This window comes from Pteronotus mesoamericanus, unplaced genomic scaffold (assembly GCF_021234165.1).
Source record: "Pteronotus mesoamericanus isolate MK-2021 breed Mesoamerican mustached bat unplaced genomic scaffold, CSHL_Meso_final contig_1242, whole genome shotgun sequence".
Classification (NCBI taxonomy): Eukaryota; Metazoa; Chordata; class Mammalia; order Chiroptera; family Mormoopidae; genus Pteronotus; species Pteronotus mesoamericanus.
In genome coordinates this window covers 2510311-2535522 of record NW_026555053.1, presented here as the reverse complement: position 1 = coordinate 2535522, position 25212 = coordinate 2510311, and the positions used below count along the sequence as shown (strand labels likewise).

The 25212-nt window shown below is 55.6% G+C and overlaps 1 protein-coding gene across 1 annotated transcript; it reads right to left on the bottom strand.

Moving 5' to 3' along the window:
• Window positions 1-1226: 1226 nt before the first annotated feature.
• CPEB1 (cytoplasmic polyadenylation element binding protein 1) lies at window positions 1227-24056 on the bottom strand. Its single transcript, XM_054588558.1, has 10 exons — window positions 23648-24056; window positions 14091-14317; window positions 12008-12260; window positions 10006-10119; window positions 9643-9732; window positions 8637-8773; window positions 5905-6103; window positions 4621-4715; window positions 4024-4104; window positions 1227-2724 (listed from the first exon to the last, which is right to left on the bottom strand). Exons 1-10 carry the CDS (start codon window positions 23799-23801, stop codon window positions 2614-2616), a joined length of 1461 nt encoding a protein of 486 aa, XP_054444533.1. The 5' UTR covers window positions 23802-24056; the 3' UTR covers window positions 1227-2613.
• Window positions 24057-25212: the final 1156 nt, after the last annotated feature.

The window sequence follows — 25212 nt, the reverse complement described above, 5'->3', positions numbered from 1 at the left end:
ACATGAACAGATAGAAGTATTTCAGGTACTACCCATGTATAAATATGCATCTGTATTTTTCCCTCAAAAATTTGGGCAAAAACGTATGCATTATACACAGCAAAATATGGTACTTGTCACAGTGACTTCGTTTCTTACAGGGCTGAGCTCCACGACAGCGAGGGCCGTTTGGTTAAGCTACTTGCCCGAACAGTGCCCAGCACAAAGCAAGCTCTCAAATTAAGCCAAGGGCCCAGTCCACCTGCAGTGCTCCCAAGCATTGGGACTCCTTCTGCCTTCAGGCTGTTCCTGCCACACACCCATCCTAGTATCAGGCCCTCTACAGCCACCAGGCTGGCCACCCTTGGTGGCCTCACTAGCCTGGAGTACCCTGCCCCCTCCCTCCAACGCTCCTGCTCCTAGGCCCTCCCCACCCAAGAAAAGGCTGGCCCCCTCAATAAAGTAGGAGAGCAAGAAGAGACCAAAAGGGATGGCAGACACTCCTGAGCACCCTGCAGGAACTTAATTTACCCGCCAACGTCAGACCAGGCTGCTACCAGCCAGGCCTCACATGGAAGGTGAGGTCTCTCCTTGGCCGAGGGACACCCACCCCCCGCCCCGAGTGAGCTCTGGCACCTGTCACAGGACCCTTCAGTGCGTAGGGTTCCTGGCACCTTGGGCTAAAATGTGAAGGCTCAGTCCAGCAGGTGGGCCCAGGTAGAACCTATGCGACAAGATCGGCAGGTCCTCCCCCCAACCCTGGGGGCCTGAGAGCTCGAGGGCAGGTGGCAGGGCTCTCTGAAGAGCAGTGAAGGCACCACAAATGACTCCCTCCCTCCCTCTCAGTAAAGAACTGGGGCAGCACGTGTGAGTCCAAGAGGGCGGGACGCCTCCCGACATGGAGAAACAGGCCCGTGGCTCACAGGAAAAACTGAGACAAGCAGCTCACGTCGATGTCTGAGTGGCTGCGCCCCAGTTCCTCTAAGCTGGGCCCTGGGCTGAGAAAGGGGGGACCGCTAAGAAGCCTAAGTGGGGAATTGTTATACTTGAGGGATTGACTAGTGGTACCCAAGTGTCAGAGAGGCATCTCCAAGGCGCACTGGACCAGGGAAGTGACCAAGAAGTACCTACAGGGACCGGCCTCCCACATGGTTCCACCACCTACCTGGGCTGGAATCTCATCACAGAAAATCCAAGGAAATGCGAGTTTTCATTCCAGAGTCTTACTTATGACTCCACTGCCCCCAAGTCCCCACCCCTGAGACACAGAGACAAGAAGAGAATTCTGCTGCAACGTGTTTATTATGTGCCAAAAAAAACTACACCACAGCTTACTCCACACATCTGCAGGAGAGTGCAGTCTTGCCTGCATATACTACAATGAGGTAGAGACTTCACACACAGCTTCACAAAACCCACAGAGTAGCTGGGATATGCAACAATGCAACGTCAGCTCAGCGGGGAGGGGGGGTTATGACACTGGTTCTTTGGCACACAGCTTCCCAAAGAGGGGCAAGTAGATTTAAAAAAAAGAAAGAAAACAGAAAAAGTCAAGTTTTCAAATTCCAGTAGCATTTCCGTCCACTGCAACTGTTGCTCCATACGTTTCTCAAATCAAAGAAACAAGGGAAGGGTACTTGTCCCCTCTGAGAGAAAGGGCTCCTGTGAGCCTTCATCTGCCCCCACCGAAAAGCAGCCCTTTTTTAGCTCAGTTACAAAAGAAAGAAGTCCTGTGACTTTGTGATTAAAAACTTCTATCAACCCTCCCCCCCAAATAAGTGCAACTTAAGGTGCAATAAACCATTTAAACTTATATACAGCAGCTGCTCTAACACCATTTACCTGGTCCAGTATGCAACTCAAAAACATTTTTTTTTCTTGGTTGCAATTTTTTTTCCTTCATCCGCAACTGTGAGAAACAGTGACCAGCAGTCCCCCAGACACAAATTTGCTATAATGTTAAAAGCTGCCAGGAAAGGAAAAAAAAAAAAAATCTCTTGTTCCAAATGACTTAAAAACTATTTTAAGGAGTGTAAAAAGGAACCGGTAAAAACCCTCGAGCATAAAATATGAAATATGATTTTGGTTTAAATGAAGAGCAAAGTCTCCTTGTTGTTTACAGTAAAAAACACCAGCTGAACACTCAGTTTATGCCGTTCAGGTGGGGGTTAAATAAATGGAAAGGCACTGTATGGCAACTGCAAGAATGAAACCAACGAGACCTGCGCATCACCACCATCAGTATTGCAAGGAATGTAAAAAAAGCGCTTTTAATAAATAAACCTAGATGTAGGCATCGTGTCAGTACCTTCTGGACACGTAGTTCTTTTTTTTGCTTTTCATCGGCAAAATGAGGAACTAAAAATCTGGGAAAACTACAGAGTCGCTTAGAGGGTGAGCCAGAGGGTCCTTGCCCTGTCCCAGCCCCTGAAAACAAACCCGACGAAACTCATTGTGCATTAATTAGTGCAGAAACAAAGACAGACTCAGCAAGTGCAAAGGTGACTACAGTCTTCCCTTGTCCTCGGGAAGCCAGCTCCCTGGTCGCCGGTGGCCAGGTGGTGCAGGTTTGCTGCCTGACCTGCCAGCCGCGGGCACTCGGGCACCACCAGCCACCAGACAAGGCCGGCTCCTCTAGCTGGAATCTCGATTCTTCTGGTTCCGCATCAGGGGGCTGTGGTGGCGCAGGCCCTCGGCGCTGTGCCGCCAGTGCCAGCAGCTCCGGCAGAAGTACTTGAAGCACACCTGGCGTGGGAAGGAAAAGAGAGACAGGGCTCTCCTGTGTCAGCATGGCCAGCTCTGCTCGCGACGGGGTAAGGGTTCCTGGTGGCCTCCATGGGGCTGGAAGAGAGTCTTCCGGAACCCTCTCACCCCCGGGATAGGCCTGACCGACTCTCAAACCTGCTGTCTGCGTTCCCATCAAACAGGGGCTGGACTCCATCAAACTTGCTGGGCTCCCACCGTGTGCTGAGCCCAGGCCCCCTCCCTTGTCCCCTCTAGCCCGGCCACCAATAGCAGCTGCATCACTGGCTGCTCCTGTGTGAGAACACTGGGGCCTGATGCAGACAAGGATGGGCGACGGTATGCACCTTGGTCTCTGTCCTACTTCTTGCTCTGAGCTGTGTGACCCCTGGCAAGCCACTGACCTCTGAGCAATTACCTAAAAATGGGACGTCATCTGTGAAAGATCTGACACCCAAAGCCTGTTATGGAGGCTGATCAGAGAGATGCTGGTCCCTGGGCTTGACCCAGCACCCCAAACGCACCCCATACCCTCACTTTGGAGCCTCAGTTTACCCACTGTCTACCCAGAGGCTCCAAACTGAGCGACAGCACCACTGCAAAAACCAGGCGTGGACGGCCTGCTAGGCCCACGCTGCGCTGGCACCACCTGGAAGCCTCTCAGAAACACAGAATCTCAGTCCCCGTTCCAAACCCACAGAAACACAGTCTGCACTTAAACAAGATCCTCAGGTGGTGTGTATACACACTGCAGCATGGGAAGCATCCCTGCTGACCCCCATCCCCAGATCTGTGCGCCACCACCCACAGACTTTGGACCAGAAGCTGCGCATGCTGCTTTCTGCCTGTTCCTGACGACTGGGGGCACAACCCCGGTATAATTATCAAAATAGGCTGGAGGATCCGAAGTAAAGACGGGGTCCCCGAGTTGGGAAATCAGCCTGGAAGGCCTCGGAATTCAAACAACGCTATCCAGCTCACAGGTCCTGCTGGCCACACCCACCCAGGTCCCTGTCATCCTCTACACCCACCGATGGGTCGGCAAGTGCGCCGCTCTGCCGGCCAACGTCCTGCACGAGGGGAAGGCCCAAGTATCAGGACAACTCAGCGAGCTTTCCCGAGAGGTTTGGCTCAATTTCTCAAAGTGTGCCCTGGCCTGACCATCAGCACTTCCTCTTCCCCTGCGCTGAGCTGACCACAAGGTACATGAGAAGGCCAACACTCTATGTGACGACCGTGGTGTGACCCTTTTTATTTAAGGGTGGGGAGTTCCTGGACATCTCAAATGTCCAGGGGACTCACCTGATCTCGACAGAAGAAAGGGCCAGGCTGAGAACTGCAGATATGACACAGAGAATCTTCCAGGTAGGGGTCGATCTGAACCTGCACAAAGCAAAACAGGAGAAGGAAGTGGCCCTTCCCACCAGGAGGCCAGTGGGCTACGAGGGCGGGTGCACTGCTGGGCTCTGTGTGTGGTGCAGGGTGTCTCCTGGGTTACAGGGGCCTGGAGAGAATTCCAGGCGGAGGGGACAGATGAACGCACCATGCAGGGCCTGGCTGGTGGCCCCTGCAGCTGGGTGACCACGTGCACTCCTGCCTGGGCTTCCCAGCACACTGTCACCCACGCGCTTCCACCCAGCCCCAGGGGAGCGTTCAGAGGACACAGACCAGGAGGAGGACGCCGGGCTACCTAGCAATGCCGGTCAAAGGCCACGCCAGGGAAGGCGGAGAGGGCGCAACAGCGCTGGCCCCGCTCTCCAGAGTCACCGAGCCCAGGCTCACCCCCAGACCTGACCCCCGAGGGTCCCCAGGGGCTTGGCCCCCTGCCCTGGGCGTGCCCCCGTCTCGGGCCTGCCCGGGGCAGTAACGGCCCAGAGGAGGCTGAGGCCCGCACCTCACCTTCTTGGTGAACTTGGTGGTTTTGATCTCCACAAAAGCAGCACTGACGGCTTTCAGGTAACTACGCTGGTTATTGAAAGTCACACGACCAGACCCTGGTGTGGGAACAACAGAACACGTGTACCGTCCAGCCGGATTCTCCCAAAATGCCACTTGTCAGCACTCAGGAAACCCTGTTTCTACACCAGTGAGGTCCTTTAGAAATGTGATGAGAGCAACTTACGTAATTTTAAGTTTCCTAGGAGCCACGTTTAAGTGAACAAGAAAGTGGTGGAATTAATTTTAGTAATTTATTTTATTTAACCCCACATATCCAAAATCTTACCATTTCAACATGTGGCACTGGCGACATTTCAAACGCTCAGTAGCCACACTCGGCTGTTGGCCACCGTATCAGACGGCATGAGCCCCGCAGGGATGGGGGAGGATTTGATGCTGAAATGGGGAGGGAGGGGAGCCCTCTGGAGCAGGCAGGCGCACAGGTGAGATGAAAGGGCTCAGGGTGGAAACCCAGATGCAGAGAGCAGCTCTCTCTGAAGGTGGCCCAGCAGCCACACCCTCCTCTGAGGGCCTCCGAGACCTGGCAGGAAGCCCGGAGAGCCTTGTGCTGCCAGGGGCCGCTTCTGCCCCTGTTCTTGGTCTGCAGTGCAGCTCCACTGAGCACACGGCTCCTTCCTGACCAGAGGCGCAGTGGATGGGCAAGCCAAGTGTCTGGGGAGGAGGTGAGCCGCGACAGATCAGGGAGCTCAGGCTCCGCTCCACCTCCAGAGCCCGCCCTGGGGATCTCTCTGCCATGCCTGGGGGCCGACCCCGGGGCTGGCCCTCAGGCTCCCCACGCTGGGGCAGCAGCAGCGCAGCTGCACTGCTGCCTGAGCCACCCAAGGCTCTCCTTTAGTCTGGCCCCACATGACGGCCACTATTCAAGAACTCTCAATAGAGCAAGCCAGGCAAGTTCAGAAAACTTCCGGCCTTAAAACGAAACATGACCTGTTGCCTGTCCCAGACGCTTTGGCTCGGAGCTTCCCACCCACGCTCCTGTCTCATTTCCCCCGCCGCTAGGCCTCCTACCTCTGTGTGTCTTCCCCTTCAGGGGAGGTGGGGGAGGGTGGGTGCAGAGGGGCCGATACCGGTGGCTTCCCTAGAAAGAGACGCTGAGCTGCTGGTGTGCGTCCGTCTGCAGACCTGGGTCAGCCTCCCTCTCTCCGCCCCCGTAGGGAAGCACCACAATCTTGGGCTACCTCCCAGGGGCCACCGAGCCTCCCCGCACAGAAGTGGGACACTCACCAATGGGATACTTGTGCTTATCTGTGTCAATCCCGGCGTAAACCACTCCACCAAATAGGTCGTTCAGGATGGCGGCCAGGGCCTCGGCGTTGAGCATGCCATGCAGGGCGCCCACAAACACTGTCCTGCTGGGGTCGAGTCTCTGAGATGGACTCCGGACAAAGTTGCTGTCGGCCAAGACCCAGGGGATCACTTGTACCTAAAAACCACCCAAAGATGCGTCACCCTGGCAGGCCCCCAGACAGAGGTGCCGGCATGGAGCGGCGCACACTCCTGGGGCCGCAGAGGCCGCGGGGCAGATGAGGAGGCCCTACTGCCCTGGCGCATGGGCCACCCTCACCCCAGCCTAGGTAGAGTGACTCTGACTGAGTTCCTGTGTCCATGTGGTGAAAGCAAGTGGTTGAACAGCAGTTCCTCACCCCGGAGAGCAGGCAGAACGAGACCAAACTGCCGTATGCCGGAACCCAGCACGGGGTCAGTACTGTCAGTGGTGCGGTTCTAGCAAAGCACCAGGGACTCGGATGGACAGAGGGCACGGTGCACAGTCCCTGGGACAGAAAGGGCTGCCCGGGAAATGTGAGGACAGGAGCTGGAAGGCGGAGGGTGAATGCCGAAGGGATCTGTCTGGGACAGTCCCTGGCCCCAGGCACCAGGGGCTGTGGGAACAACTGGAGGGAGGCAGGTGGCCACGGAGGCTCACAGAGCCGAGTAACACCAGGCGGGCGCTGACCAACCCTGTGCCTCTGGATCCCAAGCCTAGAACACAAACTGGCAGAACAAGCAGAAGACGCCGCAGTGAAGTGCACTGACAGACAGCCAGTAAGTCTTTTGGAAGATTAAGGAGGGAGGGAGGGGAGGGGAGAAGGGAAGGGAAAGGGAGGGGAGGGGAGGGGAGGGGAGAGGGAAGAGAGAAAGAAAAGAGAAAAGGAAGGCAGACAGGCAAGCCTCAAAGCAGGAAACAATGAGATACTGTAGAAACCAGCAGTAAGGCAGACACAGTCGTTCAGAGGACAGGAGAGAAGACTGGAAGAGGCCAGGGCCGCTGGGCAGGGAGCGGCCAAGACCAAGGGCTCATCCTGGCATTAGGGGTAGGGGGACAGGCAGCCCGGAGGGATCAGGACTGACGAGTTCTAGGCCCAGACGACCCTGGGGTGAGAGAGCGCGGCAGAAGTTACCACGAAAGCCAATTTCACCAGGAGATGAAAAGGCCCATTTTGCTCTTCCCAACCCCACAGGAAGTACCACCACTATGGTCCACACCCCAAGGGCCACCAGGCTTTGCAAGCTTTTTCTCACACTCACCAGAAGAGGGTGAACCTGGCCTGTTACTGAGACAAAATGCGAACTAAGACCAGAAAACACCTATGCGACAAAGAGCCAGCTTTGTCACATGGATTATTTAATTCTGATGTGACCATCTCAGCAAAGTAGACATTTCCCCCAGCCCCTTACTCTACAGATTTTATTAGACTTTCCTTTCTAAAGTCGTATCAGGTCCACAACAAAAAGAAGCTAAAGTGCAATGAGCTCCCTCCTCCCCCTTCTCCCTGCACACAGCCTCTCCAGCATCAGCACCCGGCACGGGGCTGCCTCTGTCACCATCAGTGGGCCTCCACGGGCACGTCATTGCCCACCCAAGCTTTGTGGTGTGTACTTCATGGGTTTTGACACATGTATTCACCACTGTAGTGTCACACAGAGTGGCTGCCACACCTGTCTACCCATCCCTTCCTTCCCCGTGACCTCTGCAAATGACTCCCCTTTTTACTAAAAACATGCATTTCAGTTCCCTGTTTTATAATTAAGGAAAGGAAGTTTCAATGATATTAAGTATCTAATCCAGTGTCACAAAAGTGATGTGCTCTGGAACCGGAATTAAAACGAACATCGGTTTGTAACTAAGCTCAACTCCTGTTAGGAGATGTATGGCGCCCTCGCTGGTGGGGCTCAGTGGACTGAGCGCTGGCCTGCGAACCAGAGGGTCGCCAGTTCAATTCCCAGTGAGGGCACAGGCCTGGGTTGTGGGCCAGGTACCCAGTAGGGGGCACCATCTCTCTCTCCCCCCCTCTCTAAAAAAAACTTTAAAAAAAGAGAGAGATGTATGGCAACGAAGGGTCCTCATGAGCTGAAGGCAGTCTGGCGCTCAGGACCCAGCGCTGTTCTTCAAGACCTGTTTCTCCAGCACCATCTGCTTGAGCCCCGTGGGCAGCTTGGAGGAAGAGGAGGTCCTTGAGCTCCACCCAAATGGATGCAATACGTCTGGAGAAGGAGCCCGAGAACATGCCACAAGGCTCCAGGTGGGGAAGACAGGCTGGAGACCTGGGCTTAGAGGAACACAAAGGCTGCCCCCAAGTGAGGCGTGAGGAGCAAGGTAACATACGGAGAGAGAGCCATGCAGCTAGCAAAGCCTGACCCGGAGGGAAGCAGCGACCACGGGCAGATGTGGGCTACAGTATCTACCCCCCACAGACGAAAGTTGGCTGGGAGACAGTTTGATTTCCATGGGCAGCAGCACACACACTCCATTAAAGCCCAAAGATTGCTTATTTTTTTGTTTTTGTTTTAATGTGATTGAGAATGTTTTATTGTATTTGCTGTGAGCCAGGAGGAGAGGCCTTCTTGCCTCAGTAGCAACACTCACCTGCAGTCTCTGTGTCCACCCACCCCGAGGAAGCCTGTGGCCTCACAGGTCAGCGGCCCCCACCCCAGAGAGGGCACAGTGCTTAACTAACCTCCTTGCAGCGCATCCTTCGGCTGGACATCTTGAAATAGTATTCACTCAGGCCATCTGGGCTCAGCGGGTCATGAGAGCAAGCCTGTAGCAAGGCCCGGACAGACTTCTCCTGCTCGAAGACCAGATACACATACCCTATTCCCAAGGAAAGGAAAAACGGCATTAAAATCCCTCAGGTGGCTACTCCTCAGCCTGCCTTCTGCAGCAGGGAGTGTCTGCCGAGAGAGACGACCTCATGTGTAAGACACGGCCCTGTCCCACTCCCGGGGAGTCTTGCTGAATGGAGCCCCTGCTCTGCCCACCGTCCAGGCCAAGGGGGGAGACGTGTCCATCTCCCAGCCGAGCGGGGGGAGAGATTGTCAGAGCACTCAACTCTCCGCCCCGGACGCAGTACGGGTCAGGGGAGCCAGGCTTCCTGGCCGCAGGGCGGGCAGGTCTGTGGGCCACCTGCGGGGGTGGGGGTGCTGCTCTAAAAGCCTAGTTAGACCACTGGTCCAGTTCCTCAGAACGTTTCCAGTGAAGACGGCACAGGGTGAAAATAGCACCCGCTCCTTTCTACAGGGAAGGGATCTCATTTCGGACCAGTGAGCAATCAGATGCTTGGCCCTCGTTCATGCCAACTCCAAAGGGAGCTCAGAATTAGGTCGAGTGACAACGCAACCGGGCAGGGAAGGTGGGTGATGAAAAGCTTTTCAAATGCCTTGCTTCGAGAGGAAAAAGCCACCGGGCTCGGGTTTGGGGGGTGCAGGAAATACACCAGGAAGATTCACACAGGGGTTCGAGGCAGCTCCAGCTGCAGGTAAGTTTGGACAGATGGACCGTTAGTTAGCTCAGAAGAAATGGAGGGATGTGCTGGTTGGAGGGCAGGGCTGAGACGGAAAGCTGTGTGCCCGGAGTGCCCAAACCATGGTCCCGGCATGCAGCGGCAACACCTCAGTGCAATTAGGTGCTAGGGGGGAAGAAAAAAGCTCCTACCATGTCTGTATTACCTTTAGGCATATTACCTTTGGGAGGACACCGGGGGTGCTTGCCATCCTTACCAGGCCACTCCACACTCAAAGAGCCAAAAACACGGAAGGTGTTAATCAATCCAGCTGCGAAGAGATGGCAAAGAACGGCGGGAGCTGCAGCGCACCCTCCCCAGGACGGCCCAGCGCAGGCCACCGGCGCCGAGACCCGCCTGGCCTCATCCCCCTTGACAAACAATGCAAAATGGACCCTGGTCTCAGAGACAAGAGTGAGCACAGACACTGAGCACAACGGGAGTCTAGGAAGCACATCAAGGCCCTGGCCTCCAGCCCACGCTCCATGCGCCTGAAAAACAGGCCCCACCTGCAACGCTGGACGCAGCAGCTGAGGCAACTCACCTTCCGTAATATCCCAAGGAACACCTCCTAGGAACACTTTGCAAGAGTAGATGGGGTTCTTGTAGTTCCGGGGAGGAAGCTGACCACTCCAGGTACAGGTAGCTTCATTCACAGCTGTGGTGGAAGAGAAAGAGAGAAACAAGGGTCAGAGTTCAACAAAGTCACTGCCCTTCTCCGGTGAAGTTGTCCAGGGAGAACAGGACAGGCCACAGTCATAGATGGCTGCTGGGAGAACACACCCACCACCACTCCTAAAGGCAGGAAAACTTACACCTCTCCAGCCTGAGAAGCCACATTCACTGATTCTGCCTCCACGAAAGCTGAGAAATTTCTAGGGCGCAAATGGTCACCACACAGAGCTATTTCCAAACATACAACTGGTTCTTTAACCACAAAGCAGTTATATCTAGTCATTGCTTAGAATACCAATTAATTTAAATTAAAATGACTGGAACGTAAACAGAACAATTTCGTATACAATATCCCAAAGACTGACTGATCCAAAAGGGCTCTGTCCCCCAACGTCCAAACAAGAAGCATTCAACTCTCTGTTCCCTGTCTCTGCTCTGAACTCACCGCCGATCATGGAAGTCAGCACACTGCCAGCAAAGCCCACCAGCAGCCACCCCACGAGCTGTCCCCAGGGCCCCAGTCAGGGCCGCGCCCCACCGCTGCCATAGCCATCCGTGCAGTGCCAAGCTGGCACTGGGCCTTCCCTAAGACAGACACCGGGTCCCCAACCCCTCAGCATCCTTGTGACTCCAGAAAGAAGCTGGTCACGTCCACTGCGAGGTCCTCCCAACTCAGCCGGACACCCCATTAAGAAACCCCTGCTGCTGTAAGGAGTGGAACTACTCTCCTGTTTGGCCCTGATGATTTCTAGAGGCCACTCTGTTCCTGGGACCACTTCGGCCTTCTGTCAGTCCTTTGGCCTGTCCCCACTCAGTCTGTGCCGTTCCAGACCAGAGGCTGGCCTCGTGGGCGGGCGGGGGGGTCCAGCCTTACCCACTGGGCTCCCCGCCTTCAGCACAGATCAGGGAGTCCTTGTCATTTGGGGCAACGACATGGAAGCCACTCTCTGAAAAGCACAGGCTGGGTGTGTTGCTACTGCAGGAAACTGGGCACCACCAGCAATATTTTGCGAACAGAAACAGAAGGCAATGCAATGGCCTTGCCCAAAAGTGTGGCCATGTCATTTCACAGGAAAACAATGACACTGGAGTGAGATGGCTGCCAAGGCCATTAAGTAAACAGGGCCGCAGCGCTCTCGGGGAGGATGAGGTCAGGCCCAGCACTAGAAGTGTGTGGGACGGAGACCCTCAGTGCTGACCTGGTCATCAACTCCAGCACCCAGAACCATGGTCGGGGGAGGGGGAGCGCCCCGGAAGCCTTAGTAAACAGTGATGCTACAGCTCACTGACTTCCAAGCACTGGAGTAAGATGAAAGGCAAATGTAACGTGTATTTGAGATCATGTAAATGACAGAACCTCGGGGTCTGTGGGAGACCGGGACACCCAGGGACAGCCCTTACCCTTAGGGGTCGCCCACTCCAGTGCACCTCTGACTTTACTAGACAGAAAGCCTCAGGGGAAGAAAGATCCAGCAGAGTTGTGTCCATCAAGTCCCTGAACCAGAAGGAGGGAGGCAGACGAAACTCTGAGCGTCACATTCAGGGTTTCTCTTAAAGATGCCCGTCCACCCCTGAGAGAGTAAGAAGGGACAGCCGCACACAGAGGGGCCCGAATGAGATGGATCCAACCCTCACGGGCACAGCGCTGCGCCCCAGGGTCTCCGCCTCCTCCCTCTCTGCTAGCTTCGCAGAATCCCTGCCTTTGTCCCCATGAGCCCTCACGCCACAGACCAGAGCGGCTCTGCAGAGCCAGAGACCTCGCCATGCAACCCAGTCCTCCTCACAGACAGCTCTCCAGTCTGTGACCCGAGGCCGCTCACTCTGCTCCCAGAATGAGGCCTCGCGCCCCAGCCTGCCCACCGCCCGCTCACCTGCGGCCTGCCGGTGCAGCCTGGCCTCTCTCTCAATGCTGAAGGGGTCTTTGGGAGCTTCCAGGAGGTCCCAGGATGGCCACACAGAAGCTCCTGGCCATCTCTTTGATGCACTGGTTGGCGAAGGAGTGACGGCGGCCAGAGCAGCTTGCTCTTGGTCCATCCGGGACCCAACCCCCATCTTTAAAGACTCTCTGGGGCCACCCCCTGTCAGAGACAGGAAGGGCAGAGGCGGGGAGATGCGGAGGCTTGACTAGGGGAGGAAAGAGGAAGGCACGGGTTTTAGAGGACAGTTTTGTTGTAACAGTGATAATCACACTATGAAAATTATGGAAAATACCATTAAGCATTTGATATATTTTCTTTTAGACTTTCTTCCTAAGCATTGTTAAGATTAGTTGTCTTACTATAATTTAAACAGATTCTTTTCTCCCCCAAGTCAACACATTTTTTTTTCATTTTGCCCGACAGTCTTCATAAATGTTAATTAATTTATGATAGTCTATTTCGGGAACAAGCTACATTTCCCTGAACTATTCTTCTACTGCCAGTATTTAGATACTCGCCAAGTTTTCAGGATTATAAATAAATACTTTAAGGTGTGGCTTCTTCACATTTCGTGTTTTCTTTGGTCAGATTCCTCGGTCTAAAATGTCAAAATGCCTTCTATTCGTGTGAGGGGAGGGGCTCTATCAGAAATGTATCAGAGTGTCTCACTACAAGCTTGTGCCCAGGCTGTAAACTGCACTGATTTAAGTGGGTAAATGATATCACATTATCAAAAAACGAAACAAAAACAAAAGAAAAACCCACACTAAAATAATTATTCAACAGAATAGTTCCCAAAAGCTCAAACACTGCCTCTAGTCCGTCCTCTGTGAGCTGCCTGTCCAAATCCCTTCACCCACTCACCCGTGAGGTGAGGTTACCTGAGAAAGCTCTTTAAACAAAATCCCGAAATACTAAAGCTCCGTGAGGTGAATTTCTAAGATGGAGCCCCATCCAAAGTGACAAAAGCAGGGGCACCTCATCTCACCACCGGGGAGGCGACTGCGGCCCTGAGCAGCACAGGGGACCCCTCTAAAGCAGCCTGAGCCAGGGCGCGGGGGGAACACCGGCGCCAGCTCACGCCCCGGGTCAGCTGACAGGGACCAGGTGGGTGCTAACAGCAGTGCTAGGAACGGGACGCTGTAACCACCACCGAGGCTGCCGGTCCTGGGTACGGAGGAGCAGCGGGCAGGAGAAGCCACCCCCGTCACTGCACAGTCCGCTCAGGGAGGAGCAAGGCCAGGATGAGAAGGCGCCTGACGTTGCGCTTGACCGTGGGATGATTTCTCACTGCCGTCCCCACGTACTTTCTCCTGGTGGGCCCCGCTCCCCGTCTATTCTAACCCACTCGCTAGCTCCACTCAGCAGGGGTGCCCCGTCACACAGGGCTGTACATAAGGAGTGTGGGTGCAAATTAACTTGGAGGCAGCCTGTCACAGATTCACAGTGGTCTAGGCAGAGAACTGGCGTGGGTCAGGAGAGGGTTCGGGAGCCGGAGTCAGTCAGGTCTCGGTTAAAACCCTGGCCCCTGCGAATGACAGGCACACCGCGAAGATTCTGCGGGTCTGGGTCCAGACCGTCATCCCTGAAGCGAGATTCACTGGAAACCAAGTCAAAATACCTTTGCCGGATGGTCTTCTCTTAGTTTGTAAAAAAACGTGACACCCGGGTAGTGCTAACTTGTGTACTAACGTGGAATTTTTTAAATTCTCACTTAAAAATTCTGAGATATCATACATAGAAATACATAAATGATACCGTTTAAAGACTAAAGAAAACCTTGCATTGGTCAGGAAACAGAACACTGCGAGGACTCCCATGTCTACTTATGGAACAACTGCTGCCCAGCAGCTCCTGGGGGAACTCTTATATCCGTCCTCAGCTCAGGCCCTGCAGGGCACTGCTCATGGGCACACAAGAAACCCTCTAGTCTGTCGGGACGAAACGCTCTGTATGTGCCCATGGTGGCCTCTGCCCTCCCAGTCTGCGTGAGAGGGGACATGTGCCCATGGCCCACCCCTGACAAGCTACATACAATCAAGTCTGAGAGATGGTCTGATCCAGAGCTGAAGCCACTGGTGTCTGAGTCGGAGGGGCTGCTGGAACGAGAATCCAGGATGGGCCGCGTGTCCAGGCGGGAGCCTCTGACCGAGGGCGCTGGGAACTTGTCTACCACATCAGCTCCCAGGGGGTCCAGCGGCAGGAAGCTCAAGGGGGACTTCCCCAGGACGTTGCCCAGTGGGTTGTGAAGCATGCTCAGTACTAGGAAGAAGAAAAAAAAAAAGAGTCTCATGACCTCTCCATTTTCTCTCCAGCCCACAGCCCTTCCCTTTCCTCCCACGGCCGCCTAGTAAGACAGGCCGAGGCAGAGCCCCTGAATGCACCCCAGAACCACAGTCCGTGTGTACCGGGCAGACACACATCCGGTACCGACACCAGCCGCCCGGGGCCAGGAGGGGCAGTTACAGGACAGCTTTCTGAAGACACGCCAGAGGACCTGCTGTTACAGAAGCAACAAGTCTTCTGCTCTCTGCCACCCAGGCTTCAGGGGTCAGTGTCAGCACTTGGGAAACTGTGCCACCAGGGACCCCAGTCAGAGCTGCTAGTAAGGTCTGGATACACATGCTCACGGTGCCACCGGAGACACCTTCGGCACAAACGATACCCCTCCTCCCCGCTGGCCAAAGTGTTTACGCCAGCCCCCACTGCCTCACCCTACACGGCTAACCCCGAGGGCTCTGTGCCACCGCCCCCCGCCCCCGAGGTCTGAGGCAGCAGGAGCACGCCTCTCCCCTGAAGGGTCCCTTCACACACTGCAGCCCCGAACCTCGATCCTCCGGGATAGAAGCGGAACGGCATTCTGGCTGAGCCCCTCTGGCTTGAGACAAACCTGGGACGAAGCCTAGGCCTGACCCTCCTCACTGGGCCATGTGCTCTGGGAAACTCTGCCTGTGTCTGCTCTGCCGTGGCATCTTGGGTGGGATACCAACTATTTCACCACCCTGTCGGGAAAGTGCGCGGCACATGGGAGAATATACACATGAAACATCCAGAGAGAGTGAAGCTGAGCCCAGGAAAGATGAAGAACAGGCTGTGTGTTATCAGCGAAAGACAGGGAAACTGAACACATCGGAAGCAAATGGAAATCCAGCCATTTCTGGGGGCTGATGGCTGCAAGAGGAATGCAGCGGGCTGACAGGACCGGCGGGGGAAGACCCAGGGTGTGTGGCCGCGGGTGGCTGAAGTGGACTGTGTGGAGTCTGAAAGATTGCACAGGCTGCCCACATGGGCATGAAGGAACCCATGGTGATTGCTGGGCTTGGGGTTAAAACAAACGAACAAGCACAGATACTGAGACCTTCCGAGGAGGAGGACTGAGGGAGGAGCACTCATCAGAGACAGACAAGGTAAAGGACAGTGTGTTAGCCCTCCAAGAGTTGTCAGGGAGACCCAGCGCAAAGCAGCAGGCATAACCACCCTCAGCAGCCGCCCAGAGGGCTTGTGCACAATCAGTATGGGCTAGAGCTATGCCTTCACCCAAGGTTTTTTTTTTTGTTTTTTTTTAAAGTGCATTTGAAAGAGTGGAAAAGCAATATGGGTGCCACTGTGGACCACTTTTCTCATTCACCAATTTTGTGTTCACTCTGTTGGGACATCTGTTCTACCAGCCACAAATCGGTCAACTCGCCTACCTTTTTTTTCTTTTTTTTTGCCATGCCCACACAGAAATCTTGAGGCTTTGTCAGAGTCCTGTGTCAAAACTAGGAATGATCTCGACCCCATCTTCTAATCTGATAATACGCCTGTCCCAAAGAAAAAGGCAGGACAGCCCACGCTGGCCACTAAACGACCTCTGCGTCTGCGTGCTCACAGCGCACAGTCAGTCCTGGGCTCTCACGCGCACCACGTTTGATCGCGCTCTTGCCCTTCGCCAGCAGCAGCTTCCATGTGCTGCACGCCCACAACATGCCGGACGCCCTCAGAAGCACTTCCGGTAAATAATCTCCACGGAATCCTAACAACGGGGTGTTATCTAACAACAGGGTATTCCATTTTAACAAAGGGAACCCAAGGCGTTTATATAAGTAACAGCTAGTGAGTGACAGAGTAGGAACCAATTCTTTCTGATTCCAAGTTTTGTATCTTCATTAGAAACTTGTTTGTTTTGTTTTTTTTAATACCCAGAACTTCACATCGTCTTGTCTTCACGTTCTTGACCATCCACCTACCAGAGGGCCGTGCCTGGGGAGCTCCATCATCCAGGGCTGAGCACTTCTCTGGGGCCTGGCCACTGTGGGAACTCATTACAGATGCATCGTGGGTCCCGCTCTAGACCCATGGAATCAGAACCTGCATTTTAACAAATCCCCAGGAGGCCTGTGTGCACATTAAAGTTTGAGAAGCACTGATCTAGCAAAACCTGTGCTTGGTACTTTAAGCTCCTCATCAGTCCCCTTTACCACACCCTCAAAACCTTTCACGTCTAATTATTTCTCTTGACTTAGAAACAGTCGGTTATTTAAATACAGCTCTTATGGCACAATGGTGACTACAGCCCAAGAGAAAAAAAAAGAACCACGTGGGAACTCTGAAAACACGGAGCAGGGCTGGGGGAGAGATGACAGGGAGAGAGGCAGACAGCTGTTTTACTGTGTATGAATGTAAGAATGTCTTTATTCTTAATGGTTCAGAAATTCCATATATTAGATACACAGAGGATGGAGTAAAAGAAGATTTACAGTTGTTCGCATGGATTAATAACACCAGAACAAACTCTGTTTTGCGTGTTCACAACTGTAAACCTGCTCGTGCCCCACCCACCCTGTACAGAGAATGAGTGAGTAATAAGGAGGTACATGCAAGTCAACAATGGGAGAACCCAGATAAAGGGGAATACCAGGATCCTCTGCATGATTTCTGTTTCATATCTGTAAATTCCATAAGTTTAAAATTATTTCCCAGAAAAAGGTTTTTTTGTTTTTTTTAATGATGGGAAAGAAAACTAGTCAATTTCCATTTGACTCTCTTTGCCTTTTTCGAGGCAACTGAGCTCAGCAGACCGTGAGAGGGGCTGGACTCCCCAGAGGGAAAAATGGTGTCTGAGTAGCTTTGGAGTCTCCGCCTAGAAGAAGAAATAATCTCCTTTTAAACATGTCAAAATATACCTGTACAGATACCTGCAGGCCCATGTTGCGGGAGTTCTGCCTGTGCAACCAAGCACATTATCCACGTCCCTACACCCCACCCACAGCACTTGGCTCAATACCTGCTGCAAAGTGGGGACCCAAAGGGGCTGCCCCGGCCTCGGAGCCAGGATGCTTGCTGAGGCCACACTCCTTTCATCAGAGCAACGCGATTTAAGGACGCAGTGCTGACTTACAGACAACTCAGCGCTGGGGGGAGAAACCTCAGCGCGCCCCCGCCCAGCCTATCACCAGCACTGTGGCTGAGAGAAGTCCAGTTACATGCCACAGCCACTGGCTTCAGACCCGTCCTTCGAGGCCGACGGGATGTGTGCAGGGGCAGGCCGCGGAGTCGCGCTCCCCTGCCGATGCTTCCAGGATCTGCTGGGACCCCACAGCCCCTGACATCACTTCTCCATCCAGAGCGGGCAGCAGGCACAGAGCCTCGCTGAGCTCTGCCAACCACACAGGGAAATGGGGGTGCGGGCTTGAGGTGATGGGCAATGCCCTTCAGGAAGAGTGTAAGGTTAGGGTGCCCCAGAATTCACACACCTGGGACATGTCAGCGCTGCTGTGCATTTGTGTTCCGCAAAGACGAAACTACAAGGGACCGAGGCCTCAGTAGGGGTATGACTACAAGTGCCCAGGGTTTCCCAGCGGGTTTGATACCTCCTCCCCCCACAGAAGCAGCCGAGCTTCTGGAAACTGTCACCATGGTCAAGTGACTGTCCCTCTACAGGCGTAAAGCCCACAGGGTTTGGCCAGGTGGTTCTCTGAGCATCTACAGGCAAAGACAACGAGGTCCCAGGCGGAGACCCCACGTCAAGAGATGGAACCCGCCTTGCTCCCAGCTCAGCCCTCGGAGCTGCCCCGCCCCTGCTGTGCATGTGCTGAGTGAGCAGCACTGATTTCCACACGCTGCAGGTCAGGAGGGAGGACGCAACGCAGTGGGTCATGGGCGGGTCCTTTCCTCCTAACTGGAAAGAGGGACGGCTGGACAGGAAAGGCACTCTCATGAAGCCACGGAACCTAAAATCCTGTGGAAACCACAGGTCCCTATGCTGCAGGCCAGTGACTCTCTCAAACCCCACTCCCCAGCACAGGGCACGAGCTTCGTCAAGGCCGGGGTCCCACCATCCCCACTGCTGGGCTCCCGTCCTGACCTGCCCTGCTCAGGGGTCGTCGACAAAAAGTCGGAGGCTTGCCAAGTGCCTCCAACCCTGGTGGCCAAGCACACAGTGACCCCGGGGTGCAACAGTGATGAGGGAGCACAGTGGGGTCTCCCTGGAGCCCAGGCGCCCATGCCCGCTCACATGCTGGCAGCAATCGGCACCGGCCATAGTCAGCTCTCGGGGATGTCACGGGGGAGAGGGCCTGGCAGAGGGCTCCACTCATTAGCGCTCCCTTAGCGAGTGCAAGAGACCAAATCAGCAGTCGTATTTTTAGATCGATTGTTAACTTTCTCCACTGCCATCCTTCTCTGCCAGCTCCTGTGGGTTTCACAGCTGAGTCACTGCGGGAATTTTCTGAAGCCTTGCCCAAGAGGACAAAGGCACCCAGAGTCTGATGGTGGAGGCAGCAATGGCAGTGGGAGCTTTGTGCCGGAGGGAGGCCTGTGTGGAAGACACAGTCTGGACCTGAGCTCAGCTCGGAAGACGGAAGACACGGCCCCAGACACACAGTCAGACGCCTGTTACGTAACGGGAGAAGTCTCAGGAGAAACGCAGGCGGGAGCTGGCAGCCCTGCCCTGAGACAGAAGGCTGCGTCCCTGGAGCCCTTCCTCCCTCCTCCAACCCTTGGTTCTAGGTTGTGTCCAAACTCGATCTGAAGGAACAGAGGTCGGCAGTGGGAGTGCGGCACTCACCCCAGACCCCAGCCTGCAACTCAGGGGGAGAGCCTCAGTGTCAACTCCCTCTTCTGGCTGTGGGTCCCACAGGTCCAGGGTGGCCCTTGACATTGCCTTTCTCCCCGACCTCGATCTCTAGAAGTTTCACTGATGGGAGAAACGACATGCCCTCAGCCACCCACCTCACCTGGGAGGGACCCCACTCTGTCACGGGGCTTCCCAAGGGCCCCTCCTCCCTCCACGCAGAGTGACTCCTCCACAGACTACCTGACCCCACCACAAGGACTCCCACTCCAGCGCACCACACAACTTCCTGGGAGTGCGTCACCAGGCCCTGGGGACCGAAGAACCTGCCCATCCAGCTGATCAACATGAGCAGGAGGCAGGAGAAGGGGAGAGACCTTGTCTGAACCCTGCAGTTCAGAGGTACCAGGGATTAGCACGGTGGTCAGCACTCGCCACTCGGTCAGGAACTGCTTATCAGAAAGCCATGACCAGGCACTGTGTTGTGTGCTGGGAACGCGGTGCCGGAGCTGGGCAGCTGGGGCAGAGCTGCAGGAGACCCTGGGCCCGGGACAGCCATGTCACACAGAGGGGGACCCATCCCCCATCTGGATGCCGCGTCAGAAAGGCCGTTTGGAAGCACAGCAGCTGTGGGAGCAAAATGCAGAGGGTGCCGGCCCCTCTCAGCCCAGGCCGCCCCGCCTGCAGCCAGGGGTCCCCAGCCGGGGCCCAGCATCCCGGGTCGGCAGTCACGGCAGAGGCCAGACGCGCGAGCAAGCCGATCCCCAGGGCCTGCTCCGGGAAAGGGCGGAAGAGGACACGCGCGCGGGCATCCGGGCCCACATCTGGCCTGCCCGTGGGCTTCTGTACAGGCATCCCTATGAGTCCTTGTTCCACTTCCTGCCGAGTTGTGCCGCACACAAGAGTCAGCTGGGGGAGGCTGGAAGACCATCCCTCGGGTGGCACAGTCTTGAGGGACCTCGGCAACCGTAACTGTGGTTCAGTAGCCCCAGAGTTGTCCATGGGGGCCCCCTACTCTGTCTTTTTGCCCCACACATTAGGGTTCTGTACATAGGAACACGGGCGTAACAGAAAGCAGAAGAGGTTCGGAACCACCAAGACCTGGGCTAGAACCTGGCAGCTGGACTGCTTTGGGCGCCTGGCAGCCTCTGGGAGTGACAGGACCAGCACCGGCACCCACCTCCCAGGACCGGGAAGCAATACAATCACGTGATGTACTTAGCACAGGAAGCAGTCAATAATGCTGGCGATTAGTCATGCTACCCCCGTCCCAGGACACTGAGGACAGCGATCACGGGGTACACAATGTCTAAAAGGAAGGGACCCCACAAAGTGGGACCCCTCCCATCTGATCCAACACTGGCCCCGCAAGCACAGCCTCCAACACAGATTCTACCCCAGGGTCTTTCCGTGCTGCAGCCAGTGGGGCCCACGACATCCGCGCAGCAGAAGGACCCACCCCTAGGGGGAGGCCCCATGTACCAGTCTCCTGCAGAGAACCGAATGAAAAGGTCATCCCAGTGCAAAAAACAAACACAAGCCAACCAACCCACTGTAGCAACCACCCCGCTGCATTTGGTACACTTTCTTATCGTTTTCCCTTTACAGTCGGGGATTTTTAAGGGTAACAGTCTTATTCACTGCGGCTACCTCCAGCGCCTTGCACAGTGCCTCGTGATGCATGTTTGCTGAATGAATTTAGCCAAGACGTCTCAGCCAAGAGCCCTGCCCTCTCCCAGCCTGCTGCCCCACACAGTGCTGGGCACCTGGGGTGGTGGCAGACGGTTGGAGGGGAAGCCACGGCTGCCTGGGCAACACATCGCTGAGCAGAGCCCGTGGACTAAGTCCATGTGGAGGCAGAAGCGGCCGGGTACCAGGCTGCCTGCAAGGGCGACTCCCAGTGCCCAGGGCCACCCTGGAGAGACGGAGCGAGCTGGTCTTCAGCCAAGAACGCAGGGTGGGCCCTGGAACGCGGGCTGCATGTTCCCGCACGGCGGGCGAGAGTGCAGCTGGTGGTGGGAGGGCTGCACCCCACTCCAGAAGGCAGCGCCTGCGTGGGCTTTCCAAGAAGGCCCAGGACGCAGGAAACGAGGACACGGCCCTCGCCACAGCTCCAAATCCAAGGACAACATGGGGGTTGGGGACAGTGTGCCTCCACCCCTCAGAGAGAAAGACGTGTCCACACTAGCTCTGCCTGTAGGACACGGCACCAGCAGGGCCACCCCTCGGTCCCTATGAACGCAAAGGTCACGCCGCAGTCCCTCCCTGGTCCACAGAGTCATGCAACATTTATCACTCAAGAGCCGGAGACGGAAGGCGGCGACGTTGACCCACCCCCACTTCAGAGACAGCTGCAAGCACAGGCCTCTCAGGGGTGGGAGGGCTGGGGAAATGAAGGCTCGACCCAAGCCATTCTTTTTTTTTTTTTTTTTAATTAAAGTGTAGTTGACGTACTATATGTTAGTCTCAAGTGTACAACCTAACAGTTTGACGTTTCTATACCTTATAACGTTCTCACCTTGGTGAGTCTAGTATCTGTCTGTCTCCATACACAGTTACTACAGTAAAATGGACTGTATTCCCCGTACTGCATATGACATTCCCGTGGCTCACTTTCTAACTGGAAGTCTGAACTTCCTATTCCCTCTTACCTTTTCCACCCGCTTCCCAACCCCCGCCCTGTAACCACCGGTTTGTTTTCTGTATCTGTGAGTCTGGTTCTGCTTCGTTTTGTTTGTTTTGTGTTTTAGAGTCCACCTATAAGAGGGATCATATGGTATTTGTCTTTCTCTGCCTGACTTATTTCACTGGGCATAATACTCTCTGCGTCCATCCATGTGGTTGCAAATGGCAGGGTTGCACTCTTTTTTTATTGCTGAGTAATATCCCAAGCTATTTTTACAGCCTAATTTCACAGCGACTTTCAGGCCAAGCTCTCCCAGCCCCCAGACGGGCCCTCCTGCACGTCTGGGTGCTGTGATTACATTTCGGAAGGGCCCTAGTAGCAAAGGCAACCAGAGCCGAAGAGGGGCCACACCCCAGCCTGACACCAGTGAAAGACAGAGCCCTGGTTGGACCCTGATCACCACAGACAAGTCTGTTTCCTGGGGGAGCTCTTCTCTCTGTGGCTTAGAAACAGCGGGACAGAGTCCAGGTCAGCTTTGCAGGCCACACAGGTTGGCTTCAGAGGACCCCCAAAAAGCAGCCACCAGGGCTGTGGACCGAGACCTGCAAGCCCAGAACACCACAGTGACACCGTGCTGCCCTAGGGCCTTGCCCCGCCGCTCTGGGAAAGCCCGTGTAGGTGAAGGCCAGTGCTTCCACCCAGAGGGAGTCACGGCAAAGCGCTTCCCCACCTGCAACCCAATATGAAACACCCAAACCCCGAGCCCCAATCCAATGGGAATTTACTGAAATAAATGGGCACTAAAATGCCAGCAGACACAACAGTCCCAGGCTCTGAAAAGTACTAAAAAAAGACCTGCGCTAAAGAGGGTGGAGGCCCAAGGAATCCACGAGGCAGCACCTGGCTGCCGCGACGGCCAGGGTCTGGAGCCGGGGAGGCAGGAAGGGTGGCAGCTCAGCGGCTCCCTCAGCACCAACAGCAAATGGCTGCCCCCCTCCCCCTCGGCTAAAGTGGCTGCTGCCCGTATTCGTTATTAAGGCATAATTCCCATAAAGCAAAATACGCAGATTTTTAAGTATACCTACAGTATTTCTTAAGTTCACATTTCTTCCTGAATACTCTAAGACTTGCTTGTGACCAAGCCCCCCCCCCCACCTTGTACCACAAGAGGGAAGAGGGGAGGTCTGAGGAGAAGCCATTCAAGGGGGCCAAGGCCCCTTCAATCTATCCCCAGTGAATCCCTCCAAGTGACAATCACTCCTAAAGGGGAGTGGCCCGCCCTCCATCCACTTGGTCACCCTTAACACAAAGAAAGAAAAAGGGCCTCTGTAGCTGAGAGCTACTCCACCCTGCTCGCCCTGCCTACCCCCTTCCAGGATCGATGCTCTTAACCTGTCTTGAGCCAATTCCGACATCCCAGGATTACCCAGCTCACTCGCCAGGACGCGGGGACCACCCATCCTGCACGAGAGCTCCCCAGCCTTAGGGGCCACTGAAAAATAGCATCTGGGCGTCCAGTAAGCAAGCCCCTGAAGTCCCCTCCCCCACCCAAAAGTGTTTTGCTTCATCATCTCTAAGACAGGCCTGAGCACAGGGGGTTGATCTGGATCTTTTCTGCCTGGGGCTGTCACCTTGGGGACCTTTCTCAGGGCCACCCCAGGTGCAGACTAACAACTCCGGGGAATTTGTCAGGGAAAGCAGAGAAGCCATGCCTGCCCTTACAAGCAACCATCTGTCCTGCACGCTCACGGCCAGCATTTCCATCTCTTGCAAAACAGCTCCATGTTGTGTGTGTGTGTTGGCGGGGGGGGGGGGGGGGATGCAAAAGGGAACAGAACAACTGTTGCTGTGGATATCTCCGCTGGCCACCCATGCGCCCCCTCCCCCAGCCAACTCGTTTCCTGGCACTCACCCGAGTGTGCGCTGCTCTGGGCTGAGGAATCTGAGTCCTGGGTGCTCCAGGGTCGGTCCCAGCCCGTGAGACTGAGGGACTGCAGGCCAAGGCACAAGTCATTTGCATCTGGGAGGCCCCGGGGAGAATCTTGCGCAGAGGTGGGGAAAAGCATCCTGCTTGTGACTGTTTCTTCAGAGTCCGGGAAGTCTGTTTCGGACAGGACGACAGGAAAACCCCAGAGTTAAGGGCTGTTTGCCCCAGTATTAGCAACGATAAATAATATTAATAATAGTTTCCCCAGGCTTAAAGACCAAACGCCCAAGCGGGCAGGATGCTGCAGCGGCTGCCTCTGCACTTTTGGGGGCGTTAGAGCGAGAGCAGCGGCCATGCAGCCCCCTCCCCACGCACACACCCCATCCCGTCCGCATTACAGACTGGCCAGCATGTGATCAGGCTGCTGATGCTTCCCGCTGCCAGTGACATCAGCCGGCTGAGCCGTGCAGCAGAGAGCGGCATCATCCCTCACAGCACGGGGAGGAGCGGGAGGGGACGGTGGCGGGGAGGAGACTCGCCTCCCAGGGAAAAGGCAGCAGAGCAGCTACTTGGAACAGCCGGTGCGGTGCCGGTAAGTCAGGGTCGCGAGGCAGCGCCCTCCGGTCTCCAGCAATGGTGGCTCAGTGGCCCTCAGGCAGGACTGAGGTCCTCGCTGCCGCCGCCGACAGCAGAGCCAAAGCTGCGCCTGCCGGCTTGTGGCGCTGCCCTCCTGCCCCTCCCGTTCCCTCTCTCTGCTCTCCACCCCCAAACCCAAAAACACTCTAGTCCTGGACTCCCTCCAGCTGCTTGCTCAAGCCCTGGTTTTGCAGCCCAATGCAAAGCTCCGCGGTCCTGCGAGCAAACATCCATGGACTCCAAGTGGCCCCTGGGCAGCACCCTGACACAGCAGCGTTTTCCACTGAGGGATGGGATAACCTTCAGAAAAACACTGCACACGTGCACCCTGGGCACAACACCTGGCGCTCCGGGCGTGTCTGGAGCAGCTGAGCACAGAGAAAAGGGGTCAGCCTTGGCAGGGGGCGGGGGAGTCACGGGGCTGCGGGAAGTATGGCCCACGGCCCACACGGCACGCCTTGGGAGACCTGCCCTGACTACGGCAACCCATGGCTGGTCATCTCCCCCAGCAGGACGGGCATCCATCAGGAGCCCATACATGTATCAGGCCCAGTGCCCCCCACCCTCCCCCCCCGCCACTCGAGGCCCAGAGGGATGAAATATTCCCCAGCATCTCCAAGTCCAAAACACGAGCAACAGCCTCAGAAGTGGTCTTAGGCCCCAGAGGAGCCCTGTTCGGCACCTCCTGTCTGCCTGCTCTGCCCGTCCGGGGGCCTCAGAGCCATCCTGCCGGCTGTGAGCACCCCTGACTGCATCCACTGCCTGGTCCCCTCGCATCAGGGGTGCTGCCAGGACCAAGGCCCTGTTTCTGTGACCACTCACAGCTGCAGCCACAAAGCCAGCTCCATCATCTCGTCCTCGCCAGCGTCCTCCCTGCCTCAGTCCCTCTCCCACACAAGTCTCAGGAAGGAGGG